General features: G+C 26.2%; 1 protein-coding gene across 1 annotated transcript in view; it reads right to left on the bottom strand.

The window, feature by feature from the left end:
• The window catches only part of LOC100204486 (probable ATP-dependent RNA helicase DDX23), a 37218-nt gene that overhangs the window by 118 nt on the left and 17746 nt on the right, over positions 1-19354 (bottom strand). The window contains exons 11-29 of the mRNA XM_065810865.1: positions 17914-17990; positions 17677-17813; positions 15121-15209; positions 9204-9279; positions 9052-9121; positions 5260-5326; positions 5106-5171; positions 3443-3487; positions 3302-3341; positions 2904-3103; positions 2728-2789; positions 2502-2591; positions 2094-2163; positions 1538-1576; positions 1237-1280; positions 985-1068; positions 837-883; positions 585-706; positions 1-77 (exon numbers count right to left, since the gene is read on the bottom strand). The exon at positions 1-77 is cut by the window's left edge and continues 118 nt beyond it. Of these exons, the coding sequence (XP_065666937.1) occupies positions 1-77; positions 585-706; positions 837-883; positions 985-1068; positions 1237-1280; positions 1538-1576; positions 2094-2163; positions 2502-2591; positions 2728-2789; positions 2904-3103; positions 3302-3341; positions 3443-3487; positions 5106-5171; positions 5260-5326; positions 9052-9121; positions 9204-9279; positions 15121-15209; positions 17677-17813; positions 17914-17990 (1502 nt within the window). The remainder of the gene's footprint in view (positions 78-584; positions 707-836; positions 884-984; positions 1069-1236; positions 1281-1537; positions 1577-2093; positions 2164-2501; positions 2592-2727; positions 2790-2903; positions 3104-3301; positions 3342-3442; positions 3488-5105; positions 5172-5259; positions 5327-9051; positions 9122-9203; positions 9280-15120; positions 15210-17676; positions 17814-17913; positions 17991-19354) is intronic.

Genomic DNA, 19354 nt, shown 5'->3' with positions numbered 1-19354 from the left:
CGTTTCTTGGTCAATACGGTACCAGGCTTATGTTGGGCGTCTGGATGATTCATTAATTCGCTCGGACAGCTACTCGCCTATATAAATTTAAAACATAGTTTAAAGACGTCATGCTTAAAATTATTTAAATTAATAGATTAAAATTAAAAACCTCTGGAATAATTTTTCTCTAGTCTTTCAATCCAAATCAAAAAAAAAAAAAAATTTGTCCTGTTTTAAAGCTATTCTGCCCCACTGTGCATTATTAATTCCGCAAATAATAAGGATTAAAAATTTTATCTAATATGAGTCAATGTTTTTAGAAATTGTCACTTTAAGATTTTTACCTAGACAGCAAATTAATACTTTTGTTATTTGCCGCCTAACTAATGCCATGATAATTAGTAAATAATTGAAGAAGCTGTTTCTAATTAAAGGCATTCAAAAGCAAGATTTTTTTTTAAACATTCAGAGAGTGACATTTTTCTTTATTTCACGCGACAAAATATATCTAAATATTTAACGCCATTGGTTTAGTGTTAAAATTGATTCAAAAGTATTCTTATAATTTCTATGATTTCAAAACTTAATATAAAAAGCGTTACCGAACTACTAAGCAGCAACTGTTTAAGATCGTAAAATACTTCAGAGTCTTCTTGAGTCAAAAATGTAACAGCAATACCACTTTTTCCAGCACGACCAGTGCGACCGATACGATGCGTATAACCTGAAAAAATATATCGTTTTTTAGTTTGCACAATGAGGTTAAATATTCACTCCATTCACATATTCAGAAGCAATACTTATCTATAAAATATTTTCCAACAAAAAAAAGTTAGTAATCAAAGTATAAGTACTTTCAATATTTTTCGCCATGTCATAATTGATAACCATGGATACATCCCTATTAAAAAATAAAATTATATTTACATAAAAGAAGATTAAAGAAATATAAGAAAAACAATTAAATACATAAATCCATCTGCAAAATCAAAATTAACTAACTTGATATCAATACCACGACCGGCTACATCTGTTGCAACTAGAATATCTTTATTGCCTTCTTTTAATGAATTTAAAGCAAACTCTCTATAATAATTAATTAGATAATAAACTTATCTAAATATAAACAAAAAAATATTGGTAAAAAAGTTTAAAGATAAAAAAACCCTCATAATAAATGTGCACACAACTATTATCATAATTATAGATTTACACAGCTATTTTTAAACAACAAATAAAATAACATAAAAAAACCTCTGTTCTTGGCCTTTACCACCATGAAGTGTTGTTGCGGAAAACTAAACACAAATATTTATATAAATACATATACATACTACAAACACAATTAGATGTATATGTATGTATGTATGCTTGTATGTATGTATGTATGTATGTATGTATGTATGTATGTATGTATGTATGTATGTATGTATGTATGTATGTATGTATGTATATATGTATGTATGTATGTACCGTCATGTATATGTATGTATGTACGCATAAGTTAATAAATTAATTACAAATATAAAATATGATAAAATAAATAAAAACATACGCCTTGTTTCTCCAATGACTTTGCCAAAACGTCAGCACCCTAATGTAAAATGACTTTTTTTTAAATATGTTTTATTAAGTAATTATATAACAAGTGATGACAATTTTCTTCAATGATTCATTTTCAATTCATAATTTCATTCAATGTCATCAATTCAAGAGATGACAAGTTTCTTAAATGTCTCATATTTCTTTATAAAATGTGATTTAGAAAAGTAATAAATATTTGGTAAAGTAAAAAGTTTGTAAATATTTTTTGTGATACTTGATTAGATTATTGGTATTTATAAAACCAAATCTACAAATATGATCAAACCACACTTTCTCATTACTTCTTTACAGCTTCATTTTATTTAGAGTGTTATTCCTATAACTGCACATTATATTATACTTGGAAAACTTTTAAATATTTTATCTTTAAAACACAAATTAACAAAAATGGACCTAAGATAGTATCCACTGAAACAACAATAAAACTAAATTTTAAGTTGAAAATCAAATTTAACAATTTATTAAATTTTTATCATACTTTTTTTTAAATATTAAAAGAAACATACTTTTTTTTGGTTAACAAAGACAAGGACTGGAGGATCAAGTTTGTTACTCAATATTTCTAATAGTTTCTTTCTATAAAAAAAAAAAAAATTGTTTTACAATACTATTCCAATAAAATTTATACATTCTGAAAATTTATATATACAGAGTGTCCACTCTGCTGGAAAAACTGAAAGAACTAGAAAGGACTGTTTTTCAAAAACATGCTAAAGAAACTGGAAAATGTATTTTTTGTGCATCATTGAATCAATGATGCACAAAAAATACATTTTCCAATTATTCTATCATGTTTTTAAAAAGAAGCCCTATACATTTTTTCCAGTAGAGCAAAAACCGTAATATATATATATATATATATATATATATATATATAATGTTAAAAAAAATATAAAAACAACAAATAAAAATACTTCTTTTGCGCAGCAGAGAGCATGTAAACTTTTTGTTCAACACGGTCAACAGGTTTACCTGCTGAACCTATTGTAACAATGGCTGGTCGCCTGTTAATAAAAAAAATATTTAAAAATTACATAAATAGCAAAATATTTAATTCTGCAATTAAATAAATAAATATTTTCTGAATTTTTGTAATCAAACAACATCAAAAATAATGAGTAATTATTTTAACAACTATACCTAAGATATGTACGAGCTAGTCGTTCTACAACTGGAGGCATAGTAGCTGTAAACATCACAGTCTAAATATAACACTGCACAATTGTAATGTAAATAAATGATTGACACAAGAATAAAGTATAAAGAATAAAAAATGAAAAAAATCAAATGCATTTTATGTAATTAACAATTCATACTTGTCTGTATTTATCTTTTGATGAATAGTTCTTAGCGATTACATTAACATCTTCAGCTTCCTCAGTATCAGGTTTGATGTTAGTGACAGGTAAATGTTCTAGAATCTTTTGAACGTCAGGTTCAAATCCCATATCAATCATGCGATCAGCCTCATCCATTACAACATATGAACATTGACTTAAAACCAAATAACGATTTTCTAAAATTTGAATTAGAGTTAAAATTAGTCAATTAAACTAAATAAAATTTAAGCAAATTGTTAATGGATATTCTTATCAAAACCTAAACACCAACCCACCATCAAACACCAACTCATACATACTTAACTGTATAAAACTATGTAAAAAGGTCAACAAATTATCAAAAATTGTGTTTGCAAAACAGAATTAACAATTACCTAAAACATCAATAAGGCGACCAGGAGTTGCAATAACAATCTAAAACCAAAAGAAGCTTTAACTACTTAGAAAGAACACAAATATAAAGGCATGCACATTTATAAAAAAAAAAAGTTAACTAAAAAAAACAAACAACTAACCTCACAACCAAGACGCAGTTGAAAACCTTGATCTTCTCTTGAAAGCTTAAAAAAAAATCTTTAAAAAAAATTCTGTTGTAAGGTAATGTTAATGTTGCAGGGTAATGTTAAAGTTGAAGGTTAATATTAATGTTGCAAGGTAATTCTGTCAAAGTTTATCAATGTACCATGTTTAAAATAGAAGAAAATTGGTTCCTTTATAGTATTAAAAAATAGGTTTATAGAATAAAATAAAATGTGACATGCGCGAAAAAAAAGTATAGAAAAAACTATTAAGGTCGGCCAAGGAAAACTTTTTTTGATTTATAACATTAAAGTATGACTACACTGGATTTCTATAAGGAAACAACAACTTAACAAAGCAGTCTTTTCAGCATTTGCTGAAAAGACCTCTTCAGCAATCAAAGTCACATCATTTTATACCATTTCATAACTGAATATACTATTCTCAACTGAAAATTATGCCTGTGATATGTTTACATTTGTATAATGTAAAAATATACTAAAATTTGTAATATTTCAAGTAATACAAAGCCAAAATTACAAAAAAAAAATTTTTGTCAACAAATTTGTTTTTGTTGTTTAATTGTTTTAACTTGTTATTTAACAATCTCAAATTAAAATAACTAAACAACTATGACAAAAATTAAACAGCAAACAAAATGAAGCAAAAAATAAAAATATCAACAAGAGAAAAGTTGACAAAATACTTCAAGTGGAACTTGTTTGTTCTGGATTGTTTTGATTTGATCTTAAAGTTCAAATATTGTTAAAAGATTCTGTCAGTTTGTGAACTATTAATAATCGGTGGAAAAAATATTGAAATAAGTAAAACTAAATGCAATAGTGCTTTTTAAAATTATATATATTTTACATGAACCTCGAAGAACAAGGCCCCTGCGCAGAGAAAAAAGTTTTAAAACTATATATATTTTCATGATATTTGTGCTTTCTGTCACTTGTTAGCTTGTAAAAACAAGAAATATTTGAACTATTTATCAATTTAGTAATGTTCAATTAACAATCGGTTTTGCACTTTTTTTAGGAAAAAAAAAACAGTTTTTCATTTTAAAAAAACTAAACAAAACCCAGTTGACCTGTTGCCATGATAACTAATGTTACAACCTGAGATGCATACAAGCATTAATAAATAAATTTGCCAACAAAGACCAAAATCAAAGTCTATCAACAATTATTACCTTCATCAATAAAAACCATCAATCATTTCATCAATTAAAACATAACAAACCATCATTACGTTAATTAATACCAGAACAATATATTGACTGGGCAAAAAAACCCATGTTCATTAAAACAATAAAAATAAAACAATCCCATAAGCCAGAATAATAACAAACCTCATTTAATGTTTTTTACTGAAACACGACATGATAATACAAGTTATTAAAAAAGATATTAATTTCATTAACCAAATAGATATAGCAGAGGAGGTAACATATAATCAAACACCGGAAGAACTAAAAATTCATTGAGCAAGTATGGTGGATAATAAATTGGTTGCCAAATTGGTAATACTAACTTTTATATATAGATCTCATTACATTAATATTGTGAGACTAGAACGAAAAATTGAGTCTTCTATTCTCACACCTATTCTTATATATGGAGATTTTATTTAAATGAAGTTTAAAAAAATACATACTCCACCAATTACTGCAACTGTACGTATACCAAGTTTCTTTGCAAATTTAATAGTTTCTTCTTCAATCTAAAAGTTATTTTTTTTAAATTATTTTGAAAATTATCATGAAAATCAACTAAAAAATAAAAATTAAAAGTAAGAAACTAAAAAATACCTGCTGAGCAAGCTCTCTCGTTGGAGCCAAGATTATAGCAAAAGGGCCATTGTCAGAGACTGATTGCCTTTAAAAAAAAGATATTTATTTACATATATACATATAACTGTTGGATCATTTTTCCAGCAATATATCTCCAAAACACAAACCTTGAAAAATAAGGCCACTGAATAACAAGTTAAACACAGTAATAACAGTAATGTGGTGGACCTAATATTTTTTCTTACACAGTACTCTATAAGTGCACTACTATTGCATATCACTTGTTATATATATATATATATATATATATATATATATATATATATATATATATATATATATATATATATATATATATATATATATATATATATATATATATAATATATAAGCATATTAACTTTCTGTAAGATCTATTACAGTAATAAAAACAATACATATATTTTTTTAATTTTAAATGGTTTGGTAAACTATAGATAATGTTCTTTACAGATATGAAAAATAGAACAATAAATACATCAAGGACTGAAATACTTTTGTCATAACCTATCTTAGTTCAAAAGATAGGTTATGACAGTGTTTTAAAAAAAGGCTTCTTAAAAAAACATTCAAAAAGGTATGAAATTTTAAAACTAAATATGGGTGATAGCATTGATGATATGGACCTTGGTATGTTATTAGTTGATGAAAGTAAACCTACCAATATAAGTTGTTGTAAATCCTTATTATGCTACACCTGATGATTTTCAGGACAGAAACTGTCCCCCCCCCCTCCTTCACTAAACGTTTTTCAAATAACACAGCTACAATAGATCCCAATTAAAAAAAACTGAGGATGAAGAAATGGGAGGAGTAAGAAAGTAGTAGCAAAAAAAAATTTTTAAGAACCCAAATAAATTTAGTCACAAATAGGTATTATAGTAATAAATATGCAATTTGGAAACAGGTTTTGAAATGAAAAGTTACTATTTTAGAAATAAAAAAGTTAAAAAAAAAAGTAAAGGATAAAAACAATTAAACAAAGTGCAAACATTATATGAACTAAATTAAAAACTGGTTTTAAAACTTATTCTGCCAAAATCTTAGTGTTCAAAAACAACTTATTTTTTTTACAGAACAGCTGCATATTAAACAGTATTTTTGTACAAAAAAAAACATGACTTGGCTGAACTGACCACATCAAAAAAAACATGACTTGGCTGAACTGACCACATCAAAAAAAACATGACTTGGCATAAAACTTGATGAACTGACCACATCAAAAAAACCATGACTTGGCATAAAACTTGCTGAACTGACCACATCAAAAAAAACATGACTTGGCATAAAACTTGATGAACTGACCACATCAAAAAAAACATGACTTGGCATAAAACTTGATGAACTGACCACATCAAAAAAAAAACATGACTTGGCATAAAACTTGATGAACTGACCACATCAAAAAAAACATGACTTGGCATAAAACTTGATGAACTGACCACATCAAAAAAAACATGACTTGGCATAAAACTTGATGAACTGACCACATCAAAAAAAACATGACTTGGCATAAAACTTGATGAACTGACCACATCAAAAAAAACATGACTTGGCATAAAACTTGATGAACTGACCACATCAAAAAAAACATGACTTGGCATAAAACTTGATGAACTGACCACATCAAAAAAAACATGACTTGGCATAAAACTTGATGAACTGACCACATCAAAAAAAAAACATGACTTGGCATAAAACTTGATGAACTGACCACATCAAAAAAAACATGACTTGGCATAAAACTTGATGAACTGACCACATCAAAAAAAACATGACTTGGCATAAAACTTGATGAACTGACCACATCAAAAAAAACATGACTTGGCATAAAACTTGATGAACTGACCACATCAAAAAAAACATGACTTGGCAAAAAACTTGATGAACTGACCACATCAAAAAAAACATGACTTGGCATAAAACTTGATGAACTGACCACATCAAAAAAAACATGACTTGGCATAAAACTTGATGAACTGACCACATCAAAAAAAACATGACTTGGCATAAAACTTGATGAACTGACCACATCAAAAAAAACATGACTTGGCATAAAACTTGATGAACTGACCACATCAAAAAAAACATGACTTGGCATAAAACTTGATGAACTGACCACATCAAAAAAAACATGACTTGGCATAAAACTTGATGAACTGACCACATCAAAAAAAAACATGACTTGGCATAAAACTTGATGAACTGACCACATCAAAAAAAACATGACTTGGCATAAAACTTGATGAACTGACCACATCAAAAAAAACATGACTTGGCATAAAACTTGATGAACTGACCACATCAAAAAAAACATGACTTGGCATAAAACTTGATGAACTGACCACATCAAAAAAAACATGACTTGGCATAAAACTTGATGAACTGACCACATCAAAAGAAACATGACTTGGCATAAAACTTGATGAACTGACCACATCAAAAAAAAACATGACTTGGCATAAAACTTGATGAACTGACCACATCAAAAAAAACATGACTTGGCATAAAACTTGATGAACTGACCACATCAAAAAAAACATGACTTGGCATAAAACTTGATGAACTGACCACATCAAAAAAAACATGACTTGGCATAAAACTTGATGAACTGACCACATCAAAAAAAACATGACTTGGCATAAAACTTGATGAACTGACCACATCAAAAAAAACATGACTTGGCATAAAACTTGATGAACTGACCACATCAAAAAAAACATGACTTGGCATAAAACTTGATGAACTGACCACATCAAAGGAAACAACAATGATTTTGATATATCGTGGTAAAGGTATGTTTTATGAAGATGGAAACAAGGATATGCCTAGAACAGAGTAAATACCAGCTACACTGATGGAAACTTTTTTAGACAAACCATATACTGTTTAAAGACAACTACTATATAAGTTCTTCTTTAGTAACTTCTTCTTTAGTAACTTCTCAGAAAGAAATTTGTGGAACAGTTAAATTAGGCAGAAAAAATACTGCAAGTAGTTGAGTTTGCACTAGAAAAAGGTGTATTCTATTGCTCTGAAGATGATTCATTTTTAATTTTAATTAGAATTTAAATAAAATGTTGGATTTTGCTGTTTCAAATAAAATTTAAATTGCGCATGTTAGTCTGATAATGCTTGCGGTAAATTAAATGACGTTCGGGAATAAAAATCAAGACATTGATCAAAAAAAAAAAAAAAAAGAAGATTTGCCAAAATCAAAACTTGAAAAATAAGAAAATGATTTAAAAAAATTACATATCTATATAAAAGTATTTCATAAAAAAAGCATTATAATTTAAGAAAATAAATATTTTTACCACAAAACATAAAAACTAGGTCGATAAAAAACTGCTAACATCAAACTTCAAATAAAAATCTCAGAAATTAAATAAAGTGCTCATAGTCATTATTTTGTCTTATTTTGACTTTACAGAAATTTTTCTCAGGCGAATGCCCTATAACTAATTCATACAAAGATGAAAGTAAAGCTTAAATAAATATTTTTTTTAACAGTACTTAAAAGTAAGAATACTGTATATAAAACATCAGAGTTCCTGAGTGATAAAAATAAGGCTTCATTAACTCCAACTTTTTTTAGTTTAGTAGAAATATCTTTGAATTATTTTATACTTTACATTCATCAAATTTTACTTTTTTTATCATTTGAAGTTTCATATTTTTATGTGGTAGCAAGACTGAAACTCTTTACTTTTAAATTGAAAAGCATACAACTGAATATCTATCAGATTATGGTAATCCAGTAATCCATACCTATCAGATTCTGGTAATCCAGTAATCCATACCAATAGTGGAATAACAAAAGCAGCTGTTTTACCACTTCCTATGTTTCAAAAAAACCAAAAAAAAATGTCAAAAATATTTTCATTTACAACTATTTAAGATTGTTTTAAACAAAATCTTACCAGTTTCTGCAATTCCGATAATATCTCTATTCATAAGACCAATAGGAATGGCTTGACGTTGAATTGGCGTCGGATCCTTTTGAAAAGATAAAAAATAATTAAACTTAATCAATAATAATTGACAAATAAATAATAAATAAATAGATTAAAAAAAAATAATTAAAGATTCACTTCATCTTTAGTTGGTTTCAATTTGGCTTCAACTCATCACTTAGCTTCTTATGTGTATTTTTATATTACAATTAAATTGAGAAAAACTTCCAAAATTTAAAAAGATGTCAAATATTGTTCTACTTTCAATTTTTTTCCTATTTTTATTTAATTTCATTTTGCTTTTAAAACAAAGTGAAAGCTCTAATGATTAAGCTAACTCTAAAAACAAAATTGGGTTAACAAATATTTTAGAATTCAAAAGTAACTAAAAAAACCTAAAAATAAAACTTTTGTCATCTATATTATTGTGCTAAAATGTCATTAGGTAATTGCTTATGTTTTAGTATTTATTGTATATTAAATATAATATGCAACAACTTGTGAAAATCAGTTGTTAATCGTTGTTAATAATTAATACAATATTGTTATTCTCATATTGATGAATGGAAACACTATGGAAACACTCAGTTCTCTAATTTATGTCTTCTCAGATTATCCTTCACTAATGAAATCTCATGGAAACCATATATATACAATCCATAGCAAATTTAGCATCTGCTATGATCGCTTCTCTTAATCCTACTTACCATTTTCTTAATCCTGATTCTATTCTCCACCCCTATAAACATCTCCACCCCTATAAACATCTAACTCATCCATGTATAGAATACATGGATGAATTAAATGTTTATAGGAAATATGAACTGGTCCTTCTAATGAGAACCTCATTAAAACACATTGTGTTGTTGGATTTCTTGGACTTTTGCAACAACTTGTAAAAAACACATTGTGTTTTTGACAATATCTTTCTTGTTCTTTAATTCTCATCTTTGCTTTCTGTTAACTTCCAAATTAATTAAATTGCTCGTGGGTTTTTTTCAGAGTGAACTTATTAAAAAATATATATATACATGTATATATACATGTATATATACTTTTGTTTCTAAAAGTTTCAATGAGTCTAGACTAGATATAGAAGCACGTTTTGCACTGTAATGTAGAACAAAAAGACCAGTGACAAATTTTTAAATTTAAAAATCTTTTATCACCTGGAACTAAGTATATAATATATAGCGATATATACACAGCACATAGCCGCAATAAGTTCCAGTTTGATGAACTGGTTTTCAGCCATTCTGTCTAAAGTAATGTCATTTTTAACAAATCAAAGAAAAATCAGTTTTCAGGTCCAAAAAATCTTTAATTATTATATAACTTGCAGACTTTTCTGTTTGAGCTAATTCAAGAGCTAATTTAGGTAATTACTTTGCAGATAATGAATAAAAATAATTCTTTTTCCAACATAAAAAACTTCAGAATGAGATGTTTTGCTTTAACAATTGCTTGTTGACATTTTATTTACAAAAAAGTTAAAAAAATTTCACAAAATTCTTTTTTGACTCCTCCCCCTCTCCTCCCATTCTCAACAACCCATTGAAACGTTTAGAAAAAAAAGGTGACAGAGAAGCAAACTTAATGGTTGTAGCTAATCATTGTTTAAAATTTAAAACTACTGATAAAAAGTCTTGGATAAAAACCATAAAATAGTCTTTCTTTAAATAAAAACTTTACAATCACAAAAATGTTTTATATTTAAAGTATATGAAAAAAAAATTAAAAAGCACCACCCCATCCCCGCCCCCAACCACTCAAATATACACATGATTGCAAATGGTTAAGATCAACTCTTCCAATCATTTTTACAAAAAAACAAAACTTTATCTTAAAGTAGATAGATCAAGTTAAAAAATAACTCTCATGGTATTTTTGAAATTTTATTAAGTGACCCTGCCACTACTATAAATGCAAAAACTTGAATTTTTTGCATTTTTAGACACCTGGAACTAAATTTTAATCTGCACTGGTGGGAGTTTTTTTTTTCAATTTGGAAAATAGTATTATTATTTTAAGTTAATACAAGTAAAAGTTCAACTTTTGTCGCTTCTGAAAAAATGAAATGTGTTTTTTAGTCATACCCCTAATATATACATATATATATATATATATATATATATATATATATATATATATATATATATATATATATATATATATATACACACACTCACACACATATATATATATACATATATATATTAATATATATATAAATATATATATACATATATATATATATATACATATATACATATATATATATATAAATATATATATACATATATATATATATATACATATATACATATATATATATATACATACATATATATATATATATATACATACATACATACATACATATATATATATATATATATATATATATATATATATATATATATATATATATATATATATATACACATATATATACATATATATATACATATAACATACAATAACTAACAGTGAAAATGATTCAGGGTAGAATAAAACATGTTTTTGTGATTACACATTACTTTAACATAATCTTTCTGAAAATAAACTACATTATATACCTTTTAATATTATTATTGCAAAAAAATGATTCCAGTGAAAATAAAAATTTACAAACAATTATATTATTTTTTATTAAATAAATACAAACTAAACAAAAGCTACAACACAGTGAAAATGATGCAATCAAAAAAATACAAAAATCATAAATAAAATTATTAATGGGTAGGATTTTCTTTGGACTTAATTACTAATTCTAGTATATTAGTAATTGATTCCACTATTTTGTTTGTATACTCTGGGGTTATTTTATTCCACTCTTCCAGCAATGCATGTTTTAAATCATTTTTATTATTTATGGTATGTTTACGAATTTCTAAGTTCATGCCATAAATTTTCAATAATATTAATATCAGGAGACTGTGGCAGAGTTTTCATCACTTTAGGACAATTGTGCAATAATCACTCTTGCACTATGTGTGATGTATGTTTGGGATCGTTATCCGGGTAAAACACAAAGTTATTTTTTATGCCCAATTTTTTGACACTGGTTGTTAAGTTTTCTTTCAAAATTATTTTGTCCATATTGCCCTCGATAAAATGTAAATTGCCCACCCCATTAGCTTAGCAACAACCCCAAACAATTACATGACCACCACTATGTTTTACGGTTGGTCTTAAATGTTGAGGTTTCATCTCTTCATTTGTTCTTCACCATACATTTACTCGACCATCTGAACCAAAGATGTTAAATTTACATTCATCAGTAAATAAAATATTCTTCCAGAATTTCAAATTTTTGTTTTTGTAATCATTGGCAAACTTAAGATGATTTTTTTTATTTTGCTTGTTTATGAATGATTTCCTCCTAGCCATTCTACTATGTAAGTCGTTTTTTCTTAAAACTCTATGGATTGTTTCTGGATTCACATTTTTCTAAACAGTTTTTTTACCTCAATGACAAGCTTTGGTGCACTTAAACATAGATTATCTCACAAAGTTCGGACAATCCAACGTTTTTCTCTTATTGTAAAACTTCTTTTGGGACATATTTTCACTTTATTTTTTATTTTATTATCATTTTGATAACATTCTATAATATGTTGCACTCTAGACGCACTTTTATAAAAATTTGTTGCAACATTATTAAAAATTTTTGCAATTTATCGTTGACTTTTTTTATTTTGGAAATGAAATAGAATTAATTGTCTTTCTTCGAGAGTGGTGTCTCCCCGTTTTTGTATTTTAAAGTACACACAAATTAATTAATGAACAGATTAATAATTAACAATATTAATAATAATTTGACAGATGTCATAATAAAACAATAGAATGTAATTATGGCTAGTTATTTCTGATTTTTGAGAGATATGGCAATACAAATAGTTGCATCATTTTCACTGTCACATGTTTTTTACGAAAAACATGTGACAATAGAAACTAATTTAAATCAACATAACAAGATACATAGATATATTCAAAAATTGTGTTAAATTAATGTTGAACCATGAAAATAATGTTGAACCATGAAAATGTATTTTTTACTATGCTGCATCATTTTCACTGTGAGTCACTGTATATATAATATTTATGTATGTGTGCATATATATATATATATATACATATATATATATATATATATATATATATATATATATATATATATATATATATATATATATATATATATATACAGATATATATATATATATATCATTTAATCATATATATACATTTAATCAATTCTTTTTTTATTCTTTTTTTGTGTAGAGGTGCTATTTCATTAGCACTCACACCAGCTCTAGCAAAAATTAAATCCACAATAAAATCAGTAAACAACAATTGTACTAGTGGGCCAGAATCGCCTAAAAATGGCAAAACTATTTATGGGTTAAACATATGCATATGATACATGTTTGAAGGGGATTTGGGGGCCAAGGAATTCATTTCTGAACTACATTTTAAGTTTGAAGTGGTCATGACCACACATGTGGTCATTCTAGGAGTTCTCAAGAGTCATCACAGGATGTCTTAATGATTTTTACATTAGATGGGACATGATATACAACTAAATATAGTTAACTGGGGTCAAGGAAATAAAATCTGGCCATATTTAGTTTTTAGAAATTGTCATGACCCCACAAATAGCCTTTTTAGAGGTGGTCAAGGATGATCCTGGGATGTCCCAATGATGTTTCAATTAGGTGGGACATGTTGTATGTCTAAATATAGGTAACTGCACAGGTAGGCATTTTAGGTGTGGTCATGGGCTATCAAGACAGTATTTACTTTATTTTTATTAATTTTACGTACTTAATTTCTTTGATATTGTGAATGTAAAAATATAAAATTGAACTTTATTGACATTTTTTATATAAGTAAGAATCTAGATGATGATATACATCATAAATTAGTACATCAACTCTTCGCATATATAAACTTTTTACACATGTTCACACAAATTTAAGACTATGCAATAATCCACAAAAATGGACATTAAAAAACTGCTTAAACATAACAAAAATATTTACTAATAAAAAAACTATTTAAACGAAGTTCACATAGTAGTCATAGAATGCTCCATAACTTTCCACAAAAACATTAAAAGTGCTTTAAATATTTTTTTTAATTTAAAAAAAGTTTTAACAAGATTTAAATGATTAAAAATCCAAAATCGTTTGAATCATCAAAAAAAATCTAAAACCGTTCTTTATGCATCTTGTACAGTTTTTAAAGGCAAAATGTATGATTGGATATCATTTATAATAAAAAGCCTAGCACCTGCTGCGCTCAGCTGAGCTCAGAAAATTTGCTTTAAAATTTATATATATATATGAGAGTGAAATTTAAAGTTAATAACATGTGCAGCCTAATGTTTTTCTGTTTGTGTAAAGGTAAGTGTTAAAAAAAGGTTGAGCATATTAGGAGGTTTTAATTAAAAACAATTTGAAAAAATGTAAGCATAAAAAATAAATTTTCATATTTCTTCATCTTATTTCAATATAAGATGTCTATGGACAAAATGGGCTATATGTCGTTAAGAAATTTAAATGTTGTAAAATTGTCCAACTGACCTCATTTTTACCAATATTTGAGCTCAAAAATCATAACAGGAAAAACTTTATATCAGTTTTAGAGTGCTGGAGGTCCCTAGATTACATTTACAAAAAGAAAGAAATCTAATATAGAAGTTGGTTTTGAGGGGTTTTGATCATCTCTGGCCCACTGTGCAGTGTAGAGAATTAACAAATACCAACAAAAACCAAGACAACTTAAAACTTAAGCTCTAAATCATTTTGGAAAACTTGCACCATCTTGAAAAAAAAAAAAGGTAAATGATAATGAACACATAAAATAAAGTGTTTACCGTGTATCCTAAACTAAGAATAACATCAAGAATATCATTCGGTAGAGAAGAATCACGCCAGTATCGTATGGGATTGGGAATTTTTCCACCTGAATAATAAATTTAAAATAAGATTTTTTCTTAAATCATTGTGAAAGTGAATCTAAGAAGATTGAAAAAAAATTAAAAATCTTAAAGAAAAGTTATAAGAAAAATTTACTCATAGAAAAGTACAAACTAAAATTTTATTTAAAATTAAAAAAAAATCTAAAAACTTCATAACAAATATTATTTTTTTTTTTAACTTTGGTTTAAAAAAAAAAAATGTTGTGTGATACTTCTGTTGTCTAAATTGAAATAATTATAAATATAGATAAAATATTCAACAAATTATCACTATGTGGTATGTTTGCTAGTCAACTCTTAGCAAATTTATATATAAAACTTATAAATAACAAGCACAAAATTATAAACACAGATAAAAACCATAAAATGCAATAAATGTCAGTTATATTTCTCAGCCTATCAGAGCTCACATAACAATTTAATATAAATAACACATTTAAATATTAAAAAACCAACTATAAAAAATTTATAAAAAAAAACACCTAATTCACATAAACCAAAACAAATACTTTAGTCCAAATTTTATAAAAATTTAAAACAAGTTTCTAGGGTATTATTATTTAAAAATAAGTAAAACAATTCAAAATTTGAAAATTTGTTCAACTTTTAGTTTAAACTGTACAACATTTACACCTTTCCTCTTATAAGTTTTGTTTATTTCAATAGGTTACTTTTTTTTTCAAACATTTTATAGTAGTACGAATGTTGAAAAAAAAAACACTATTATTATTAATATTGTTTACACTAAAGCTGGTAGAGTCACCAGCAAGTGTGAATTGCACACTTTGACAGCCTTATCAAATATCAATGAAAATTTTCACGTGTGTAACTTATGTATTGTATTTATGTGTGTCACTTATGTATTGTATCATAAATTTTTTTTAAATTCTTTCAAAGATTTTGCCTTTTTTTTGTCAAAGAACTCCATAATGATGCAATTCTATTTGTTAAGAAGTTGTCTGAATGCATTGCTAATAATTTCTCTGTCGTATCTGAACTTGCGACCTCTGGTGTTTAAATTTTTAAATAATGGATAAACAAGTTCAACTTTTTCTATTTCTTTATACATTTTGTACACCTGTATCGTGTCTCCTCTGGATCTCAGCAGTCTCATGTCTACTCTGGATCTTCTCTGCTCCAGGGTTTTTAAATTAAGTTTGAAAAGATGATCTTAATATGCTAAGTTTTTTTAAGATCGGAAACTGTTTTAGTTGATAGTCTTTGAACTTTTCCTAAATTATAAATGTCTTTAATACTTGAAGACCATACTGTGGCAGCAAATTCATCATGTGGTTGTTTGAAGACTGTAGACCATACTATGGCAGCAAATGGCGGTCATACAAATACATTGTATAATAACTTTATTAAATTAACGTTGTGCCAAAAAAAATTTTAATTGTCCTAAAATTGAATTTGCTTTTGAAGTAGATGATATCTATTTTTCTACTTGTCGTTTCCACTTAAGATCATTTTAAAATTTTACTCCCAGATCTGGTCACTAAAATTGTTTTTTTAACTTCTCTGCTATCATATATATTATATATATATTATGCTATTATATAAGTATGACTTTTGTTTTTTGTTCAATAATGCATGAGTAGGCATTTGTCAAAATTAAAAGAAATTAACCATTTTTTTCACCAATAGACAGCTTTGGCCAATTCAGCTTGAATCATTTCTACTTTTTCTTTGTTTTTGACTGTTGGTAAAATCTTTGTATCATTAGCATAAAATTTTGTTAAATTTTGAAGGCAAAGAAAATTTTTTTGTTATACTTTGAAAGAAAAAAATTATGTTAGTGGAAGCGCCAGTGAATCTAAACAGTATTTTAAAGTTTTGGATGAACAAGATCAGGTCCCATTGATTTATCACATTTAATATTCTCTAGTTTTAACATAACACTTTCAATTGTGATTGAATAAAAATTAAAATCAATTTTACCATTAAATCAATCGAGGAGGAGGGGGGGGGGCAGGTAGTTGTCCAACACCCTCCATTGTAAAAACAGTATGAAATTTGTTGTTTAGTACATTAGCAATTGAAATTCAAAATTAAAATCATTAAAAATGCAACCTTTATTTTTTAAACTGGAGTGTCAAAAAATAAAACATATTTTTTATTTTTTGACACTCCAGTTTAAAGCACAATTTTTGTATCTTAAAATCATTTAATTTCTTATAAGATTTATCCTACGAGTTTTTCTTTTTCTTGAATTTAAATTTATTATAGGAATAAATTTATTACACGCTATAAGTAAATGTATTAAAAGAGTATTGTAATACCTTGTATTACTTTAATTATATAAGTTTTAACATTTAAAATCAACTAAAATTTCTTAAGTAAATAAATAAATTTATTTTAAATTCATTGTTTCACTATGTTTATTTTTTCATATCTTTTATATTAAAAATAATTTTGATTTGAGTTTAGTTTTCAAAATTAAAAAATTACCCTTTGCCGAAATGCTAAAATCCTCTTTAAAAATACGCCAATCTCGATCTGTCATTTCATGAAGCTCTTTCATCTTCCAGTGACGTTCTTTATGGCTAAGTTTGTCTTCTTTGGCTATTATACGATTTGAATTTTTTCTGCAAAAACAAAAAAACATTTTAAATAAAACTCTTAAAAAATATTTTAAATAAATTTCTTAAAAATTTTAAAATAAAATTCTAGCAAAAAACCACGCACATTTCTTGTAGTTTTTCTGATTCTGTTCGTCTCTTTTCCATGAGCTGTTCATAAAATTTACTTTCTTTCTTTTGAACCTGTACACAATAATAAATTTATAGAAAAAATAATAGCAATTAAAAGAATTAATTCACAAAAAATACCAATAAAATAAGCAACAAAAATACTTATTGCTAACTGACAAACTGTAAACACCATTTTTTTTAGAAAGATACATTTTTTTAAAAGAAATAGTAACTTAAAAATACATCTTATAGAAGTAGAAAACTTGTAAGTTATAAACTACTTTTTTATTTCCTTGAAACATACTCAGTGGATGCCATAAAACTAGTTTAAAAAACTATAACCAATATTACAATTGCTTTAGTTGATTTTGAACTATTTAGCATAAAATTTAGACAATATAAAAAGTTATAAATAAGTTATATATAAAGAGTAAAATGACATAGAAATCAATTCTATTTATGTGTACTATTTGTTTCTTTGTTTAATTAAGACCTGTTGTCCCAGTTGTTGTAGCCCTTATGCTGGTTTTAGGCAGGTGGTGTGATGACAATACTCTCCGCATTTTTTCAACTTTTAATTGTTTTAGTAAAAGAAATTTAAGATTATCAATTTTAAACCTATTGGGAATTCTGCAGTATATGTAGTGGCATTGGGCTGGCTAACACCCTGATATCAAGATACTTCATGATGTAGTATCAAGATTTGTAATCACTATTCACAAACCATTCTTCAAGGGTTAGAGTTTATCATGTGGAATAATAACAAAAAATTTTTTAAATAGTTTTAACAGTATAAGCTGCTACATTCGGTAATGTAATTTTTTTTAAAAACTAAAAAAAAATTTTTTTGTATTTATTATAGCTTTTCAGGTGTTATTTTAAAAGTTTTTTGTTTGTTTTGTTTTTGTATAACATAATTAGGTCTCAAAGTTAAGCTTAAAAATGAAAATAAAAAATGTTTTAACTGATATAAATCTTTAAGTTTATTTTATGTCTATTGGGCAAATTATCTTAGTGATGATAAAGTTTTAATTTTCATTTCGATTTTCATTCAATTTAATTTTCATTATAAAAACTTACTTTTTTAATCATTAATAGAGAACTAATAGTAAAAAAAACTAAAATATAAACATCAATTAAAGAGTTTTAAATCAAAATTTAAGAGCAAACAATTTAAAAACTAAAAGCATATAATATGTGCTTTTATTTTGAAACATTTGACTTTTTGACTAAGAACATTCAAACAAAGAATGTCTTTTTGCATTGGAAATTAAAAATTACTTTAAACATATACAAATTGATATGTGCAAATTTGTTAAATCTAAAAAGCCTATCTATTTAACAAGTAATGCTCCATAAATTGAACATATCTCAAAAATGCATATTCTTGCGTATTTTTTTTCCAATACAAACAGCAACATGCAACAGATAAAAAT

Source organism: Hydra vulgaris, chromosome 11 (genome assembly GCF_038396675.1).
Source record: "Hydra vulgaris chromosome 11, alternate assembly HydraT2T_AEP".
Taxonomy (NCBI): Eukaryota; Metazoa; Cnidaria; class Hydrozoa; order Anthoathecata; family Hydridae; genus Hydra; species Hydra vulgaris.
The sequence above is the reverse complement of the archived record's forward strand: the minus strand, read 5'-3'. Positions and strand labels throughout refer to the sequence as shown.